This window comes from Homalodisca vitripennis, chromosome 5, assembly GCF_021130785.1.
Source record: "Homalodisca vitripennis isolate AUS2020 chromosome 5, UT_GWSS_2.1, whole genome shotgun sequence".
Taxonomy (NCBI): domain Eukaryota; kingdom Metazoa; phylum Arthropoda; class Insecta; order Hemiptera; family Cicadellidae; genus Homalodisca; species Homalodisca vitripennis.
The window spans coordinates 178,877,203-178,897,809 of NC_060211.1; the positions used below are offsets into that span (position 1 = coordinate 178,877,203).

Genomic DNA, 20,607 nt, shown 5'->3' on the forward strand with positions numbered 1-20,607 from the left:
TCCAGATACCTAAGGCGCACTCCCGCAAGTCCTAGGAACCTCCTCTGCACCCTCTCAATGCTATCCCTCAAGTACAACTGGTGAGAGAACCACACCACGCAACAATAGTCAAAGTGTGGTCTTATCAAGCAGCAATACAGCGTCCTCAAGACGCACAGGTCGGAGAAAGGCTTAGAAACTCTGAAGAGAAGACCAAGAACTTTGAGGGGGTCATAACGTGCTGCTCCCAACTTAGATTGGTGGTGAATATAACACCAAGATCCTTGGTTTCACTAACCCTGGTGTAACCAATGGTGTATCCATTGTATACACCGAAAGAGAAGAAATCTGCAAAATGTTCTCTCTGTGACACGATTTAGAGATTTCACAAAGTTGAAAGGCACGTTATTTACATTTTTCTTAAATTTATTAAAATCTATGTGTTATATTAACAGAATTCACATGTGTTATTCATTTTATCTTATTGAAATCCTTAATTTTTGGTAGAAATATTAATTATTTGCTTAGTTTAAGTATTCAAATTTTCAAAAATTTGTTATTTCTATTATAAGTATTATACTCTTTGGATCAACAGCCTTATGTTATTGTCAAATGTGTAATTGTCTTTGTCGTTTCTGATTGGTTATGTTTTTCCCCTAGTTCAGTACTTCCTTGTTCCTTGTTCTATGATGAAGTGATGCAATGTTTTAATTGTATGATTATTGAGTTGGTTAATTATTATGGAAATAGTTAGTAATAATGTTACGTTACTGTTAATGATTGTGCGTTGGTGGTCCGAGTAATATTTCAAAGAGTTATGTATGTAACGTTTAAGATTGTGATACTGATTTTAAATATTTTATAAATTTGTCATTTTAGTAAAACTAACCTCTTACAATGTCGACAGTCAAATCGAATAGTTCAAGTGCGAATTCAAAAATAGCTATTTTCAATACGATCAAGTATGAACACTTAGTAGCTGGAGTAACTGGAGGCGTCACTTCAACTTTATTGCTTCACCCTCTGGATTTAATCAAGATAAGATTTGCAGGTGAGAAAAGGATATTCAATCTCATTCAGGTTGATGTAGGTTAGTTCAGAGAATAAAATGACCTTTATTATGTTTTACATTGTAGGCTAACCCACTTCTCTCTGTCTTTAGTGGTTTTGTGTTTTCATCCATATCTTAATTGTGTTTTGAAAATTGTGTTTGTAATTATTATAGGTTGCTAACAGAAACATAAATTAAATAACCCTAAAGATCTTGTGGTGCAATGTTAGAAGTTGAAAATGGTCATACTGTTTTTATAACTTTGCAAGGCTGCGACCACCATGACTATTGAATTAAGTATCGGTTGGAAATATGTAAACTATTGAATATAAAAACATTTGACCTAGAGATGTTCACAATTAATTATTAGCTGTTTTTATTTTACAGATTAACAATACTGTTTAACCCTAGAACTGTTAATCGACATAATTATGTCGGTTAATGCCGCTTTTGTGGTGTTAACCGTCAAAATTTTGTCGATCAAACATTCCCTCGTATAATTACTTTTTATAATATACTCCGGTAACGTATCGATATAATTCATGTACCATTGGATTCGGGAATAAAAATGCTAAGGAACAGATGAGTTTTATTCCTCTTTGTATTATGGTTATGACGTAGCAAGCTTGTTATTTTGAACGTAAAAGAAAACGCGACGCCGTTTGTTGTGACCGCCATATTGCCGCTGCCGTTCTGTATGACTTTCGTGCCGAGCTGTGGATATTTGTAAGTTTTAATAGTTTTACGCGTGTTTTAGTGTCGTATTTAATGTGTAGTGTGTTGTTTGATGTCGTAGTAGTGTAAACGTATATATTTTAGAATAAATCAATTTCTATTTACTGAAATATGTTTGAGAAATTACCGGCTTTGTGTAGGCTATGGCAAAATGACTTGGCTAAAATTCATTTCACATAGTTTGTTAATGTTTTCACTTACTAAACGTTATTTATAGCACTCTTTTAGCTCTGAAGTAACTATTTATTTTTGGTAAATAGATAGTTTTCACAATAAAATATATATTTCCTGTAATTTCTTTGGTTATATATAATAACTGTTTGGGTTATTCTATATTTTTTCAATATCTTTAGTTATATTTATAGTTTTCTAACTACATAATATTTCCTATTACTTATAAACCATAAATTTATAAATTTTGATATAGTACAAGCTTTACAAACTATTTTATATTTTGCTGAATGAAAATTTTTCGCAAAATTTTTGAATAATGGCAAAATTTAACTTTTTTTACTTTTCAAAAAATAATTTATGGTAATTATTTCATTACTACTGTATATTCTATTTTATTCTAAGTAATAAAATATGCAAAATAACATGTATTCATATATAAATGTATTAGCAAAACTTGTTTTACCAAAGTCTTACGTGTACACCCGATTTTCAGAATTTATACGCATCGCTGCTTTTTGTTCTATAGCTTTATGATGCTTTCATAAATGTGTATAATGTTTATGTTTTTCTGAAACTAGATAAAATTTGACACAGAATGGCTATCTCACTTATAAATATTTCTCACTATAACTTCATTTGCTAGGTATGGTCCCCCCCAAATTTAAGAAATATTTTTCGTAAATTTTATATTTGATTAAAAAAAGTGTTTATTAGAAAATTTTTTATGGTTAATTTTACAATATAGTGCAATTCTACGTTTAATTCTGAACACAAAAATATATACTCTTATTTATATTGCTTTTATTTTATATTTTTAATAATTTTTTTAAAAAAAACCTTGCGCGAAGCTCCAAAACAGCCCGACACTACAGGATGAAATGACCGCCAGTTCTAGGGTTAATACAATCTTGGAAGCATATAGGCCCTAACGCAATTCTGTTGGACATTATTGTTCCAAATTGATTCAAACAAAGTTAAATCATGTGTAGGTATATAATAAGTGCCCGACATTTGAATGATTGGTTCAATCATCGATATTCATGATTGAAGAATCCTTGATATAACTTCTTAAAACTAATTAATTTATAGCTATTTCAAATTCTAGTGTAAAAAGTAATTAGTATAGGCTGTGTTATGGTGAATAAAAAAAAAACATCTAGGCTATGTGTATCTATGAAATATAACAAACAAATCAGTTGAACATTTATTTAATTTAGCTGCAGTATAATAAGCGGCCACCAACACATGATATCAAATGATATCAAATGATTCGTATCATCAACATTCATGACTATCCAACGACCGAAAGTAAACTGTTAAAGGCTAAAAACAAAATGTCGGACCAAATAACGTAATACATATTTCAAAGAATATTATGCTTTTGCTTGTTTTCAATCTTAGAAATTACAGTATAAATATTAATATAATTTACAAATTAAAAAAATATATATTTAATATAATTACAACACAATATTATTTAATTACCTTATGTATTTTCAAGAATAAACGTGACTGCTTATGAAACAAAGAAGACACGTACGTCACAGTTCTTGCCGCCATTAGTCAATAACGAAACACTTGATTTTAATTTTAAATGTATTTCCAAACACAATTTCACTTTGAATTAATTTTTATTGAACTGAAATAAGTTTTATGCTTTTAAAATCGTATTATGGTGAAGCTATACTTTTATATGTAAGATAAATGTATTTGTTTCAGATTGCATAAAATAACTAAATTATATTTAAACGGTGTATGAGCAGCTTAGTACTTACGATTACTTTAGCTAATCTGAAATGGCATTTTTGCAGGTACTGATGCCTTCAAAAGTACAGTCATTAATAATTCAAAGTCATAGTTTGTTTGATTTCAACTAAAATAGTAGTACATGATTTGGTACTTTGGGATTATACTGACCACACCCGTATGAGTAAACAAAAATATAAATTTATAGAAACAAACATGATAGAACGAAAAAAAAACAACTCTTTAATTACAAATTTACAAGCATTTCCAGGTGTTGTGATCGGTATTGTTGTCGCTGTTATCTTATCTTTCTCGAGAATCCCGATTACGGCAGCCCGCGCGGTATCACATGATTATTTAAGTTTTTTGCATGGTACATAATTGCCTTTCCATTATATAATTTAATTTATATTTCTGATCAGCCCCTCCAGAATTTGATATTTTACTGATAGGTACTATCTCGAGGGATGTTTTTCTTTTGTTGACATCAGCGCGGGTGCTGCCGAAGCCCGTGCCGATGGCCGGAGGTACTCGCATTTTGGGTGGCGGAGTGTGATCAAGAATAAAAACAAGTTTTGAGTGTTTTTTTTTCAATAAAGAGTTTAGTTTTTGTTTGTTTTTTTTGAATTTTTGTATTTGGAGAAATGTACGGAAATGTACGGGTAAAACACGGAAGTACAAAGCGACTCAACAGCTGAACGGGCGGCGAGACTCTGCAATCACATTATCTACTAGACTGCTCGATTTTGACCTCTGTCTGAGGATGGGGAGGGGTCTGCGGTGAGACAATTCCTGTTTTATGCTGCCGAAATATTGTTCTACGCTAATCTAGTAATCAGTAGAAGCAAAATGTCAAATAACGATTCACGTCTGGGTGTGGTCGGTATAATCCCAAAGTACCCATGATTTTTCATCGTATTCATAATACCAAATTTAGAATGTTCAAAAAAGTCTTATCAAGATCATTTTTAGATACATCATGTTTGTTCTTACTTTTCTTGGGTAGGGTACGATAAGCGGACCCGGTTTTTTATATCGAAATTGGCAAACGATATTACTTAATCATAACCATCGATGTAATCAGTCGATACTGATTATTAATTATTTTGAATTATTAACTTAAATAGTCTATATCAACAGCTGTAAACACTTTAAAATAATACACGTAGGGTAATATTTAAATTTTACATAAGTAATTTTAATTATTAAAAATGGCAGTCAATTTTAGAAAACTACAAGACATTGCTTTGAAAGATGATAAGACATAAATAAAATATATTGTTTTTGTGGCTTCAACATGTTGGACTCGTACCGAAAACCCCATTATGTGAAATTTGTGGGAAAGAAACAACTGTAACTGTGAGAGGAGCAAATATGGTCGTCTTCAGTTTTCCTAATTTTTGTTATAATAATTTGTTTGATCACTGTAAATATTAAATTCATATTTTAATTTACAACTTATGATTGTTATTGAGGACTATTGATACTTTTATATCGATTGATAGTCTAGGATTTGAGATGCGAATATTAGGTATCGAAGACGGCATTCTTCGATATAAAAAACCAGGTCCGCTTATTATACCCTACCCCTTTTCTTTTCTAGTTTACATCTCGTCATCAATAATAACTGGACAATTCGGATTTAAAGGAGCAAGAACATTATCTTGTAACCATTTAAAACATTGTTCAGTGTTTATAAAATTATTTTCAGCTAATATCTGCATGTTCATTGCCATTGTGCCTGTCATTGTCACTAGCCTTCTCCTACAGAAACGAATTATCAATAGCTGGTAATGACGTCACTAGTCTAAGTAAAGAAAGATAGCACTGATTATTTATGAATATCTATAGGTCAAGTGTCGTATTCGATAGCATCGATATTTAAAATCAATAATCATAATCCAACTGTGTTGGTGGCCGCTTATTACACTGTAGTTTTTATTTTGAAGGATAAATGTGTCTGACACAAATATGTACATAACCATTGTACTTGATGCATTACGTAGGCTATAGGTAGTATTAGTGTCAGTAACAGGTAATTCAGCGATAACCTATTACCCAGATACTTTTTTTCAGTAACAGCTGGGCTGAATGAGTTGGTGTTTTGACTTTCTAGTTTTAGGTTACTCGGTAACCAGTAACAGCCGATGCCATTTCGTGCAAGCAATGAAGCTAGGAATGGAAACATTAAACAATGGAATGTTATTATGTAATATAAGTATATTTAGATTCTAGGTTATGGTAAATAGGTTACTAGTAGTACCAAAGTTAAACATAACCTTTTCAAGCGCTCATGTGATTGCGTGAATTTCGGTACTATCACAAGGGATGATCTTTTTACTTCACCAGATGTGTGGAGCTACCGAAACTCGCACTAATGGCCAGGGGCATTTCTGATCGGTATTTTCCCAACCTCAAATCACGTCCTTGATCGTACAATGTAATATGACGTCGGAGAATATAGTACCCAAATTCAAGCTCAGATCACATGAGTACATACTAGTAAAGGTTATTTTAAACTTTTTATATCTGTAATACGTACATATGTATAGCTAATAACTAATAGAAGATAAGTACTGAGCAGTATCCTATAATTGCGTTGCATAGTGAAATTTTAATTGACCCATTTTTAATTTTACTATTTTATCAATCGTTACATTGTAGTGAGTTAGTTACATTTTTGTATACTAACCTTTAAGTAAGGTAACAATTTACTGTTTATACTAAGTTTTAGCAACGCAATACTTTTAAAATTACATGTCTAACAACATTTAAATTATTCAAATCGTGATTCAATATTTCCACCAGAAGTGTGGAGTGATGTCTTAGTTCGGAAGGTCAGAGGGAAAGAAACCTTCCACCAGAGGAGCTTGAGTGGTTTACATACGACTAAAACAAAAAGTGGCACATACACTGTAATTGTGGGGGTGAGGTTATGTAGGGAGCTGGTGGTCCCTATGGGTCCTTATCCCACAGTCTTTCAGGTAGAAGTCACAGCCATTATGGAGTGTGCTTGTGAGAATCTTTGTCTTCAGTATAGGAGTAAGACGATTAGCATTTTCACAGATAGCCAAGAAGCATTGAAGGTGTTAGAATGTGTTCAATTCCAAACTTGTCTGGGATTGCTATCAAGTTATTTCTTCCCTTGCCAGAATCAACAATGTGACTGTTTGATTCGAGCCATGAGGCGATCTCTGGGAACGAAAGAGCTGATGCCCCGGTCAACTCGGGCTCAGCGCCCAATATGATGGGACCACAATTGTTCTGTGGCATTTCAAGTTGTGAGTCCTTTAGGACTGTCTCGAAACGGGTTCACACTGAACATAAGAGAAGGTGGAGGCTGCATTCGGATCTGTGAATGAGCAGAATGGTCTTACAGATGCTTTTCCCCAGATGTCTGATCTCTATGAAATTTGACTAAAGATACAGATCTAGCATAATTAATGGTAACTTATTAAACAATTTAATTTTCATAAAAAGATTACTGCATTGTCTTTTGGTTAATTTAACTGGTAAGAGTTGTAACAAATGTACAAATGTTCTAGTAGGATAATCACGAATATCCTGTCTAGTTGTAAATGTTTCAGGTTGTTCCTTTACACTTATAAGACAATAGAATATATACATATTAGGAATAGTCAATATTTTTAATTCCTTAAAAATTGGAACACAGGTCTCCCTTTTTGAAACATTTTTCATAACACATAATGCATTTTTTTGCCATTTCAATACTTTTACTGCACTACTACTGTTCCCCCATAGAGTTATACCATAACTTAAGTGTGAATGGAAAAATGCATAATAGGAGGCTAGAAGCATATTCCTAGTTATACAATGTTTTAATTTACTCAAGAGATAGACGATAATTTTTTACACAATTGATCTATGTGATGTTCCCAACTTAATTTGCTGTCAAGGTATACCCCTAATAGTTTTACAGGTTTACTAACTTCATAATTCCTGTTTAAAGTAAACAGTATTTTCTCAGTCTTTTGATCATTTACTACTAATTAGTTTGTCTCAAACCATTCCATAGCCGATTTTTACCGCATAGTCTGTGGTAGAAATGTATGAACTCCAAACAAACTAATCGTGAAAATGGTAGTGGTGACAATGGAGTACTTAATGGAAAGGGACTTATTAAACTTCCCTGTAAAAAAAGATTAAAAAAAACATGTTGGGGTGTTTTTAAACCGGAGGTTCTGGACTTGGATGTAATAGAAAAAGATCAAGAACTGTGTGCTCCAAGTGCCATGAAGGTTGCCATGCAGTGTGTTTTGTTAGGTACTCTTGCAAATAAGTTTTAATTCAGTATTCCGAGTTCATGTTTTGTAAATATTGTAAATTGTATTTTTGAACTACATTTATTTGTGCTTGTGACATACATATTACTAGATCTAGTGACTCCCACATAAAACATTTCAGTGTCTTATTAGCTAGCCTATACTGTAATTAATACGTTTTTATGCTAAAACTGCAGATTTTCAAAAAATGTAAGAATTTGGTTTTTTTTCTTATAATTTATTTATATAATTTATTCCAATTTCAATAAAACTTGTTAAAAGTATTTTTAGTTTTTTTTCTACATTATGGTAAACTTGAGTGTTATAATTTTTATATATTTTTTTCAACAAAGACATCTAAAAATTAAAAATTTATCTGACAGCTGTCCCAATGATTACTCCACCATCAAATAGAGAATTGTAATAGCACTACTTGTAATAATAGTGATCTAGGCTATACCTTATACAACAAATTTATAAAAATAACAGTAAAGGCCTGCAAAACGATCATTTTTAGGCCCGTCTTTTTTGCACATACCTAGAGGAAGATGATGACATGAAAATTTTTTGAGGTCTAATGTTTGGGATGGTCCTCAAAGGCTTAAGTAGATCGGTGTCTTCTAGGGCTGAGGAAACATGGTCACCTGAGGAAGCATCTTCATAGAGTCAGTATCCTTCAGGAGGATCCGCTCTGTAGAATGTGTGAAGAGCAGGAGGAAACTGCTGAACACTTGCTCTTTGATTGTCATGCAATAGCAAGGGAGTGGTATACATCTTTGGTAGTTTGGACAGGGGATGGCGACTCTCCCAAGAATGAGCTTATTGGTTGTTTTTGGCAGTTTGTAGAACTGCTGAAACCATAGACTGGTCGGCCTCATGGTGTGCTTCCAGGGTGCGTAAAAGGCTCTTGAGGCTTAAGTACATGACAATACGCCATTCCATAGAAGAAGGTACCACTGTTGTGTGCACTGATGGCCAGGGGCATTTCCGATCAGTACTTTCCTGACATCAGATCACTTTGAACGATTATTTACTTTGGTACTGCTTTACCCTTCTGCCGAAGACAGAAAAGTATCCCTTGAGACAGTTCCTAAATCAAGCTCAGATCACATGAGTGCCTGTAAAGATGTTAAGTGTACTCTAGGTGAGTTACTATTAGTACATATTTATGATAACCTAATCTAAACCTAGTTATATCGTGTAAAACATTCCATAGCGTATTATTCCCATTCCTAGCCTCATTGCTTGTGTGAAGTAGCCTCGGCCGTTACAGGTTACTGAGTAACCTAATACTAGAAATATATTATGAGAACCCCAAATAATTCAGCCCAGCTGTTACTGAACTAACAGGGTTGTGCTGGTATCACGTTATCCTGGTAATAGGTTACCACTGAACAATCCTGTTACTGACACTAATACGTTATAAACCGCCCATCACTAATGGCTGCAAGTACAATGGCGATGTACATGTATTTTTTATGTCATAATGTGTCGGTCACATTTATCCTTCGAAATTGTAAAAAAGTAGCTAGGCCTAAATGTTACACGTTTTATAAATATTCATAGGCTAAATAGTTTTTTATTCATAATTAAATTATTATTTTTTAAGAAATAAAAATAGCACAACTAAGAGGTAATTAAATACATATAACCTAATTTAGTTATAGTAGTAGTTATATTGAGGATTCATTAGTCATGAATATCAATGATTCGATTGGCGTGGTGGCCACCTATACTACAGTGATTTGCAATATAGGGGCTTGTGTTAGCATGTGTACATCCAGTGATATATTGTTGCAGTGAACGATGGTTGGACACCAGTTCCTCAGTACCACGAGGTCAGGAACGTTGTCATCACAATCTTTAAGCAGGAAGGGCTCAAGGGACTGTACAAGGGTGTCACTCCCAATGTCTGGGGCTCGGGCAGTGCCTGGGGCTTGTGTTAGCATGTGTACATCCAGTGATATATTGTTGCAGTGAACGATGGTCGGACGCCAGTTCCTCAGTACCACAGGGTCAGGAACGCTGTCATCACAATCTTTCAGCAGGAAGGGATCAAGGGGCTGTACAAGGGTGTCACTCCCAATGTCTGGGGCTCAGGCAGTGCCTGGGGCTTGTGTTAGCATGTGTACATCCAGTGATATATTGTTGCAGTGAACGATGGTCGGACGCCAGTTCCTCAGTACCACGGGCTCAGGAACGCTGTCATCACAATCTTTCAGCAGGAAGGGCTCAAGGGGCTGTACAAGGGTGTCACTCCCAATGTCTGGGGCTCGGGCAGTGCCTGGGGCTTGTGTTAGCATGTGTACATCCAGTGATATATTGTTGCAGTGAACGATGGTCGGACGCCAGTTCCTCAGTACCACGGGCTCAGGAACGCTGTCATCACAATCTTTCAGCAGGAAGGGCTCAAGGGGCTGTACAAGGGTGTCACTCCCAATGTCTGGGGCTCGGGCAGTGCCTGGGGCTTGTGTTAGCATGTGTACATCCAGTGATATATTGTTGCAGTGAACGATGGTCGGACGCCAGTTCCTCAGTACCACGGGCTCAGGAACGCTGTCATCACAATCTTTCAGCAGGAAGGGCTCAAGGGGCTGTACAAGGGTGTCACTCCCAATGTCTGGGGCTCGGGCAGTGCCTGGGGCTTTTACTTCTTGTTGTGAGTTTCCACGCATTTTTCTTTTGTGTCCTTTTGTTTTGTAACATGCACAGTTTTAAATTAAAATCTGTTGGATGGTTCACTAATATTTATTTGTTCAACTAATACTAGCCTAAGCAATATAAAACATGTCTGGGCTGATAATGGGTTTGTTTAGTCATAATCCTAGATTAACCCTCTCCTGCACGCAAGACTTGAATCGACTTGGACTGCTTTACCATCTTCTTCTGCGCTCTAGTGGCAATATTCAAAACTATTACGACTGTTTTGCTTTAAGGAGACCATTATTCTTTCCTATTCTCTTGTGCAATAGCGCTTTTATTGTTTTAATTTTGATTAGTTTAGCGGAAGACATGGCCGGCCCTAGTCTTACTCTTCGTGACAGTGAAATCGATTTTGAAATTTGTGGTGATAGTGACGATTCAAGTGAAAGTAGTGATATCTGTGTTGACAACAGTGTTCTGAGTAATCACAGTGATGTCGGGAGTGATGCTAGTGGTTGTGAGTTTGATGTAGATGACCTTGAAACTGCTCCTGCCCAACCAACAGCTCGGGCTCTGCACCGCCGTACTATGCCTGCACCCCTTTGTCTGCCCCCTCCCTGGGTCATGTCATTCTTTGCTGGTGGCCTTATCTGAAATCGATTTTTAAAATCTATTGTTGGGAGGAAATGAATTTTTTTAGAATCTTGTATCATAATTCCTACGCTGTCTATAAACAAGATGAAAGCAATAAACAGGATTCAAATTGGACACCGGTAACTGTAGATGAAATTAAAGCATTCGTAGGAATTGAAATGACCTAATAAAATGTCCTTTAGTTCAATAGGCTATGACTTTGCGTCGCTATAGAAAAATAAATCAATATTTTCATGTAAGCGATCTCACAGAACAGAAGAATGATATTTTGAATAAAGTAAGGCCAATTTAGAATATAATTGATGGATTTAGAAATTTTTACAAACCAGACCGTGACATATCTGTCGATGAGGCTGTGATTGGTTTCAAGGGCCAATTTTGTTTGAAGAAAGAAGAAAGAAATAATGAATTATTTCTTGGGGAACAAGTTGTTATGGACGTAGTAGAACCATTTTTTGGGCATAACCATCACGTCTATTTTGACAACTATTTTTCATCATTTGATTTGTGTAATATGCTTTTAGAAAATGACACTTACTCATGTGGAACTGTACGAGTAAATCGATTTGGATGGCCGGTTGAGTTCAAAAAACCAAAATCACTGAAACTAAAACGGGGTGAATGTTTATCTAGACAAAGTGGTAGGGTTGTGGCAACCGTGTGGCACAATAACAGAGATGTTCCATTTTTTTCGACAAATGCTAACCGTAACATAATATTACAAATAGACAGGAAAATAGGAAAAGGTAATGAAACTATAAAAGTTGACTGTCCTCAGGTCTTGGGCCAATAGACAAAACACATAGGAGGAGTGAACAGGACAGACCAGTATCACAGTTATTATAGTTTTGGTAGGCCATCAAAAAAGTGGGGGAAGTATTTATATCACTTTATTATAAATACTGCCATAGTAAACTCTTTCATAATATTCATATTGTCGAACTTAGCCACTGTAAACAAACATGGCAATACACAACTGGAGTTTAGAAAACAACTTGTACAACAACTGATATGGGACTTTAGTTCTCGACAGAGATTAAGAAGGAAACAAAATTTGCCAGTAGGTGTAGTGTCTCCAAAAATCCTTCACAAACTTGAGAAACAAGCTTACAACAGTTTGCGTTGTTTGTCCCAGAAAATGGGAGAAAAACTGATTCTGATGAGGCAATAAGAAGCTACTGGACCTGCAAACAGTGCACAACAACATTCTGCAAACACCCATGCTTCCTGACGTATCACCAACAAAAAAGAGTGGACATTTCTCAATAATAAGTAAGTTTATTTGTTTAAATATTTACATTGTAATGTTGACTAATAAAATAATAAAACAATAGCGAAACTTGTGAGTGGTGGGCACTGCGAGTTGAGCATTCCGTGTCGGAGTAGCGAATTAATAGGGTTCAGTAGCACCACGTGCGGAAGAGGGTTAAACTTGTGAGTGGCGGGTACTGCGAGTCGAGCATTCCGTGTCGGAGTAGCGAATTAATAGGGTTCAGTAGCACCACGTGCGGAAGAGGGTTAAACTTGTGAGTGGCGGGTACTGCGAGTTGAGCATTCCGTGTCGGAGTAGCGAATTAATAGGGTTCAGTAGCACCACGTGCGGAAGAGGGTTAAACTTGTGAGTGGCGGGTACTGCGAGTCGAGCATTCCGTGTCGGAGTAGCGAATTAATAGGGTTCAGTAGCACCACGTGCGGGAGAGGGTTAAACTAAACATTCATTCAAATTGAGAAAGCTAAATTAGTTGAAGTGGTTAATACTAAGAAAAATGGGATTTAAATACCTCAGCAGTGAAAGCTGAAGTAAATAGTTTTAATTTAATGTTAATGAGATAATTGGTATGACTTTTTAACTATTCTATAATAATATGAAAATTTGTTTAGCATTTACGGTTACTATAAAACTTATTTAATAATGTTCTATTAATCTGTAATCTCTTGTTGTTTATGACAACATGATCCTTCCAACAATTCATTTCCCCGTAATAAATTATTTTACAACATTACTCTTACTAAATGCTACTAACTAATCTGTTAACTTGTAAAATTGACTGATCTCAGAAATAATGGTTTTTCTGACAATAAGATTTAAAGTGTGCCTAAAGAATCAAGTGTAGTGAAGTGTACGAGTTATCTAATGGAACCTTGCCCATGTGGTCAAAGATAAGACAATGGTTACGCATTTAGTTGATTGACATTGAGCTAGCGTCATAGCCACAACCCATGGCTCAATGTTTTCTTCTCTTGTTATCTTAAATAGTTCTAGATAAAAATACACCTACATACTTAATGAATACTGATGAAAAATTTATTTTTCATTCTTCTATTAATAACAATTCAAAGAAACAGTTTGCTGCAAGAATTTAATTTCTAGTACTATATACATTTGGAGATTTTATCTGAAAAACTTTTAATATTTCAAAATTCAACATGTAATAGTTATTAAGATTTCAACTAACAGTCAATTGTTACGGTTTGCAATTTCCTTACTGTCATATTTTTGTTTCTCCACCAATTTGGTCACAACTTCCCCTTACTTATTCGTTATTCTTTGATAAGACACTGGAATCCACAATGGAATGATTATACTATTATAGGATAGGGTACTCAGAAATTCACAGGAATGCAGTCTTTTTTCTCTTTAAGAGTGGTTAATAATAATCCGATATTTGTATTAAACCAACCAACTGATTAATGTGGGTTCAGTATTGTTGTAAATTCTACAGGTTGCTTCTTTTGTTGAAAAAATTTATTTAAAAAATCTTTATAACACTTCCTCTTTAGTACAGCCAATCTGTTTTCAATGCAGTTTAAAACAATAAACAAAATTTATTATAAATGAACAATTTAATAATTTATAAAACAGCATAACACACTGAAGAACTTGACAAAATCGTGTTATCTACTGGCTATAATTATTCTTGAAACAAAAAGTTTAGATTACAAACTAATCAGTAATGGGGATTACATTAAAATTTAGTTTCTTTTTTAATCATTTAGACATATTTAAGCAAATTATTTACAAACAAAACTTAGTTTTTATGTTAATATCAACAATAAAGTCATTCGGTCTCTAAGTCAACCCCAAATGGTGACTTTAGGCCCAGTCTGGATGGCTTCAATATTGCATTTACCTCCATTTTTACATCACAAAATATTGGGGTGACAATCCCTGGATGTAATTATGTGAACTACTTACAGCATTCACCAACACCATCAACAAGTTTTAATCTTAAAGAATCAACAGTAGAACAGACATTTGCAACTCTGACTGGTTTGAATAACTCAAAGGCCAATGATCATTTTGGATTGACGCCACGAGTATTGAAAGACATAGTAAACCTGATTGACGAACCTTTGATGTATATAATGAAAATTAATATTTATTTATTTCCTCATAGATACAAAGATCTCCACATACATGTAAAAACAGGAAATGATCTCCACATGGGCGTAGCCTATGTGTGGAGATCAAGACGCAATCAGCAGCATGAATATGTACTCATCAACATAATAATTAATGTAAATCTTCATATGGAAAAACAACGTAATGACAACATGAAATGCAACTTATGTATACTCGTAATATAAGAAAAAACAAATACATCATACTTACAACAAAGCAAGTGTTTGACAATAAGATGACAATCAGATAATAACCGCAGAAATGATAATGTGATAATGGATGATTAATAAATGATAACAAGAATATAAACTTAATTTATCCAAAATAAAAACGTTACATCGGTTTATTAGGAGGCTTGGAACTTCTCACACAGTTATACACTCACGCCACACATAACCAACATAATCTCTCTCTCCCTCCTTACTCCCCTTTACTTTCATCTCCCCCTTCCTGTCCCTACATTTACCACCATCAAAAGACACTCTATCAACACTCAATCCTACAAAGTCACAACATCATGACACCAACCCACTGTCAATGCTCCCGATGAACGAACATAGGTTCAACAATTAAGCTAATGTGCATACAAAGAAGTTATAAAATATTCTAACTCACCCTTATCTATATTTAGTAGCCATAAGGTTACTTTCTTTTTATAAGTGACGGATTTGTACACACTTGGTAACTTACTTAAGGCAATCTGGTAGTTTAAGAAAAATTATATTTGCAATGTAGTGTGAATTTGTGCAATTGATGGACTTCTCTAATTTCGGGGCAATAATCCCAGAGGACACTGCCAATCTGGTCGAGTAACTATGGCTTACTTGGTTAAATAAGATTAATATGTACATTATAATGTTTCTAACATATAAATGTCTAACGTTAAAAACCTTCAATTCATCAAATAAAAATTCTGAAGGATAAAAACGATTTTTTTCAAGGCAGCTTTAATAATAATAAACCTTTGCTTTAATGAAGGGGTGTTTTCCTCCATCTAAAAAATGGGGAAAATCACACCCATTCCTGAAAAAGGTAAAATGGCCTTGTATGAAGACTATCGCCCTGTCTGTATCATACCAATATTGGCCAAAGTCATAGAATCAATCTTGCTATGCCAAATACTGTAATTTCTTGAATTACATAATTTACTAAATGACCACTAGTACGGATTTAGAAAAAGCAAAAGCACATGCTCAGCCACAGTGGCCTTAGTAAGAGATGTGCTCCAGGGACTGGAAAATCGGTATAAGGTATCATTGAGCCTCTCTGACCTGTCAAAAGCCTTTGATTTAGTCCCCCACAATATATTACTTGCAAAGTTAGAATACTATGGTTTCAGTATAAAGGCTATCGCTTTCATTAAAGACTATCTCCAAGGGTGGCAACGGGTGGTGGAGTATGAAGGTAACTTATCAAATCCACAATATATTACACAAGGTGGGAAACAAGGATCGATCTTGGGGCTGATCTCTTTTTATTGTTTATAAACGACCTACCATACCACCTCAGCTCCTTATCAATATCTGCATACCTCTTTGCTGATGATATAACTGTTCGAACTGATGCAAGACAGGATGGAAATATCAAAAATCACATTAAACAAGTTTAAAAAATAATAACAAACTGGTGGTGTAAACGGCTTCAAGCTAAATTCTGATAAAACCCAAAATCTCCATATTTATCTGAGGCATACAATAGCAATAGCAGCGTGAAATTCTTGGGAGTGACTCTAGATAATCGTCTTTCCTGGTACAGTCATATAGATTCAAGATCTTTATTGGTCTTTAAACACATTCAATAGTGCAATAGACTTCGTCAAGTTACTATTAAAATATTCTAAACTAAAACACTAAACTAAAACTAAAACAAACAACTCAGATTCTACCTACTCAATCCAGCCTACCAGCAAATATATAGATCTATATAATTAGTACCAACAGTAACCAAACAACCATCAGATCTATATAAATTAACAATAATAAATAACTATTAACACATTTAAAACATGGATAAAATTTTAAAACTCAACAATATTAAAAGATGACGTAGGCAAGAGGCTTTCAAAATGCAATTTTATGCTTCGTAGACTGGCCCGATCCACCTCCTATGAGGTGTTAAGAACAGTTTACTTGCCTGCTTGTTTAGCAGATTGTAATACAGCATACTGGCCTCGGGATCTTTACCTTATACAGACACTATATTTAAGATCCAAAAAACTGCAATACGCATTCTGTGTGGTTTAACCTGTTGACGAGTGCAGCAAAACATACCCAAATGAGTGTGCACAGCATTTGCCGTTTGGTCCCATGTGAGGGAGCACAGCATTTTCCGTTACAGACTAATAACTGTCAGTTAGTTATCACTGACTTACTATGACGTCTAGCGGAGATTTTTGGAACTTTTCAGTTGTTCTTAATAGTATCGCTGTACACTGTACAGTGTTGCTAGTCCTGTATCGTGGTGACACCTGGTGATAACTTTTAAAACTATTTCACGGAGGCGGAACACAAGACCCGCTACGCCTCCGCCATTTTATAAGGCCACTCCCCCAGAATGACACAAGGAAGCGTAAACTACTCAGGCAGTGCTGTGTGTGCAAACACATCACTCGAACTGGACAAAGAAGAAAAGAAACCAGCTATGAATGTTCAACATGCGAGGTCGCCCTTTGTATATATCCTTGTTTTGAGCAGTATCACACACTAGCAAAGTTTTAATACAAGATTATTGCTTTTAACAATCTACAATGTATTTTTATATACATTTAAACTATAATAAACAAGTTTAATAACATTTAAAAGTATTTTTATTTTACTCACTAAAAGTCTTTCACTTGTCAATGAGGCACTCAGTATGAACCGTCATAGCAGCACTCGTGAATAGGTTAAGTCATAGAGAGTCATGTTGTGGCTATTTTAAGAGAGTGGGAACACTTACTCTTCTCTCCCTATACACTGATCCTGATGACCCATACAAAAGAAAACACATCACTTTTGACAAGCAGGAGTGAAATACATAGTTACAATACAAGACAAAAAAATTATTTAGACGTGACCCATTGCACACTCACCAAGACACTGACAACTGACCCCTTCCAAATATGAGTACGATTGTCCAACCTGCTACCAGAAAGAATAAAATGTCTACCACAAAAGAACTTTAAAAACAAGTTAAAAAATATTCTGTTGGAAGAGGAACTTTTATTGTGTGTCAGACTTTAAAAACACAAACTTTGATGAATATTGACAACCCAAAACCAATTTTCAGACATTAATATCAACTAGTTATTTCAAAGTGTATTGACGATTGTACTGCCTTTGGCTTATTCAATAAAAAACTATTCTATTGTAAGGTATCGCTTTTCGTGCTTTTTAACCAAACTACAATTTTGAAAACCCATAACTCAGTAGCTGTGATCATGACCACTGGACCAAATATATTTATAAGATAGTAACATGTGTACTGTTTTTGAGAATGAAGTTTAGAATTGTATATAAAATGGTTGTTGTTAAACCATCAACTTAACTTTTATTCATTACCGATCAGTCCAATAAATTCTGTGTTGGTCACATTACAGAGTTTTAAGTCATTATCTTGGGTGTATAATTTTGTAAACCACAATTTTTAACGCCAATTGAGCAGATTTAGTTATGATAGAATCCATGGGTTTCGTAAAAAGAAATCCACCATCACAGCTTTAACTTTACTGAGTCTCTAATAGTCAGTTGACAAAAAGGAAAAACTGCCGTTATATTTATGGACCCATCTAAGGCTTTTGATAGCATATCTCAGGATAGGATGCTTGAAAAACTTAAAAACCTTAGGAGTTAAAAATATACATTTAAAATGGTATGAATAATACCTCTCCAATAGGAGGTAATATGTTGGAATAACTTAAGTCCATGATAGTAAGCTTTTTAAAATCAAATCACACACTTAAGTAATTGGAAATGGATTATTATTTATTTGTTATTTAAAAGATATGCCAAAATCTCTATACCTGACTGTCTGCGCTCTAATTATCTAGACAATGCACTGTCTGATTCCCCAAGTCAGGTATAACTCTGATTGTAAGATCCAGCAGATGTCCACTAGCCCATACACATGAACATGTATTAGGATTAGCTATCTGACATTGACTGTCTGAGCTCTAATTATCTAGACAGTGCACTGTCTGATTCCCCAAGTCAGGTATAACTCTGATTGTAAGATCCAGCAGATGTCCACTAGCCCATACACATGAACATGTATTAGGATTAGCTATCTGACATTGACTGTCTGAGCTCTAATTATCTAGACAGTGCACTGTCTGATTCCCCAAGTTAGGTATAACTCTGATTGTAAGATCCAGCAGATGTCCACTAGCCCATACACATGAACATGTATTAGGATTAGCTATCTGACATTGACTGTCTGAGCTCTAATTGTATTGACAGTGCACTATCTGATTCCCCAAGTGAGGCATAGCTGTGATTGTAAGATCCAGCAGATGTTGACTAGTCCGTCCACGTGAACATGTATTAGGATTAGCTATCTGACATTGACTGTCTGAGCTCTAATTGTATTGACAGTGCACTATCTGATTCCCCAAGTGAGGCATAGCTCTGATTGTAAGATGCAGCTGATGTCCACTAGTTTGTTCACTTGGACATTTATAAGGGTTAGATATCTCAACTCAAAAGACACCACTGGGACCTACCTCTATGTGGGCAATAATATTTGTGTGTGTTTCAGTTACAACTCCATAAAGACATGGATCCAGGGGGGCAACTCCAAGACACCACTGGGACCTACCATGCACATGATCGCTGCAGCAGAAGCTGGGGTGTTGACACTCGTCATGACTAACCCTGTGTGGGTTGTAAAAACAAGGTGAGTCTCTAGTTTTGTGTAATTACAACTGATGGAATCGTGCCCTGTTATACTTCTCAGGAGTGTCGCTACCAAGCACATTCTGTGTGCTTTGTTTCGCATGACAATATCAAGTAGTGAACTTCCAAACTTCAAGAGAGATCAAAATAAATAGGAAACAATACATGTATTGACAAATGGTGTAATAACTACAGAGAAATCACTATAGCAACCATACAATGCGTACCGTAATTCTTATCTACTAGGTGGGACGGTTATTGTGCAACAGAATAAAAATAAAAGAATATATTGTCTTGAGTGATGATACTCTTGCTTAGAGAAATTCTTATTGGTTTTGATATGTTATTCACTATTCCAGACAACGATAGAGTAAAAAAAAATAATAAAATTGTATGAAGCTCTTTTCGATATATTAGGCATTTTGGGATTTTACAAAACATTACATTTTCAAATGATTGTATAAACATTAATTTGGGTACAGGCTATTGATATGATGTTTCTGAAAGGCAAGAATACACCTTTTCCAATAATGACACACATGATCATGTAGAACATAAACTCTCGACAGGGAATTTTGACAAATGTACGGTAATTTTTGCGTGTTCGGCAATTACGTGGGCAAATTGCGATCAGAAATTGGAACTTCCAAGTTAAAAATTTTCTAATGATAAATTTAATGGAACTTATAGAATGTTTTATGGTATAATATCGACCCTCGGATCTTTATCTTTAAATTTACATGTGTTTTAGTTCAAACCAAGTAAAAATAGACTTCCTGTGAGAGATCATGTTACCTCATAGTTAATGCGTTAAAAATAGCTTAGTGCCATTTGAAAATGTAGTTAATACGTTGACAATCGTTTAAAGCCAGTCACAGGGTTAATCAAACTCTTAGTATCGAAAATAAGACTTAAATAGGATAAATATTGTATCAAATTAATCGAGATGTTTCACAGATTAATTTGATGTATAGTTTATTGAATAATAATGCAAAATAAGTCTGCACTAAAATTATGAAGTTGCATTGCAAATGTTGTTTTGCCAGGCTGCAGTATTGTAGCTACATC

At 34.8% G+C, this 20,607-nt stretch overlaps 1 protein-coding gene across 1 annotated transcript in view; it reads left to right on the plus strand.

Annotated features, from left to right (window-relative positions):
- The first annotated feature begins 652 nt into the window (after positions 1-652).
- Positions 653-20,607, plus strand: part of LOC124363247 (mitochondrial folate transporter/carrier) — a 51,646-nt gene continuing 31,691 nt past the window's right edge. Inside the window, exons 1-3 of the mRNA XM_046818425.1 lie at positions 653-1,030; positions 10,477-10,627; positions 19,403-19,540. Of these exons, the coding sequence (XP_046674381.1) occupies positions 877-1,030; positions 10,477-10,627; positions 19,403-19,540 (443 nt within the window). The 5' untranslated portion in view covers positions 653-876. The remainder of the gene's footprint in view (positions 1,031-10,476; positions 10,628-19,402; positions 19,541-20,607) is intronic.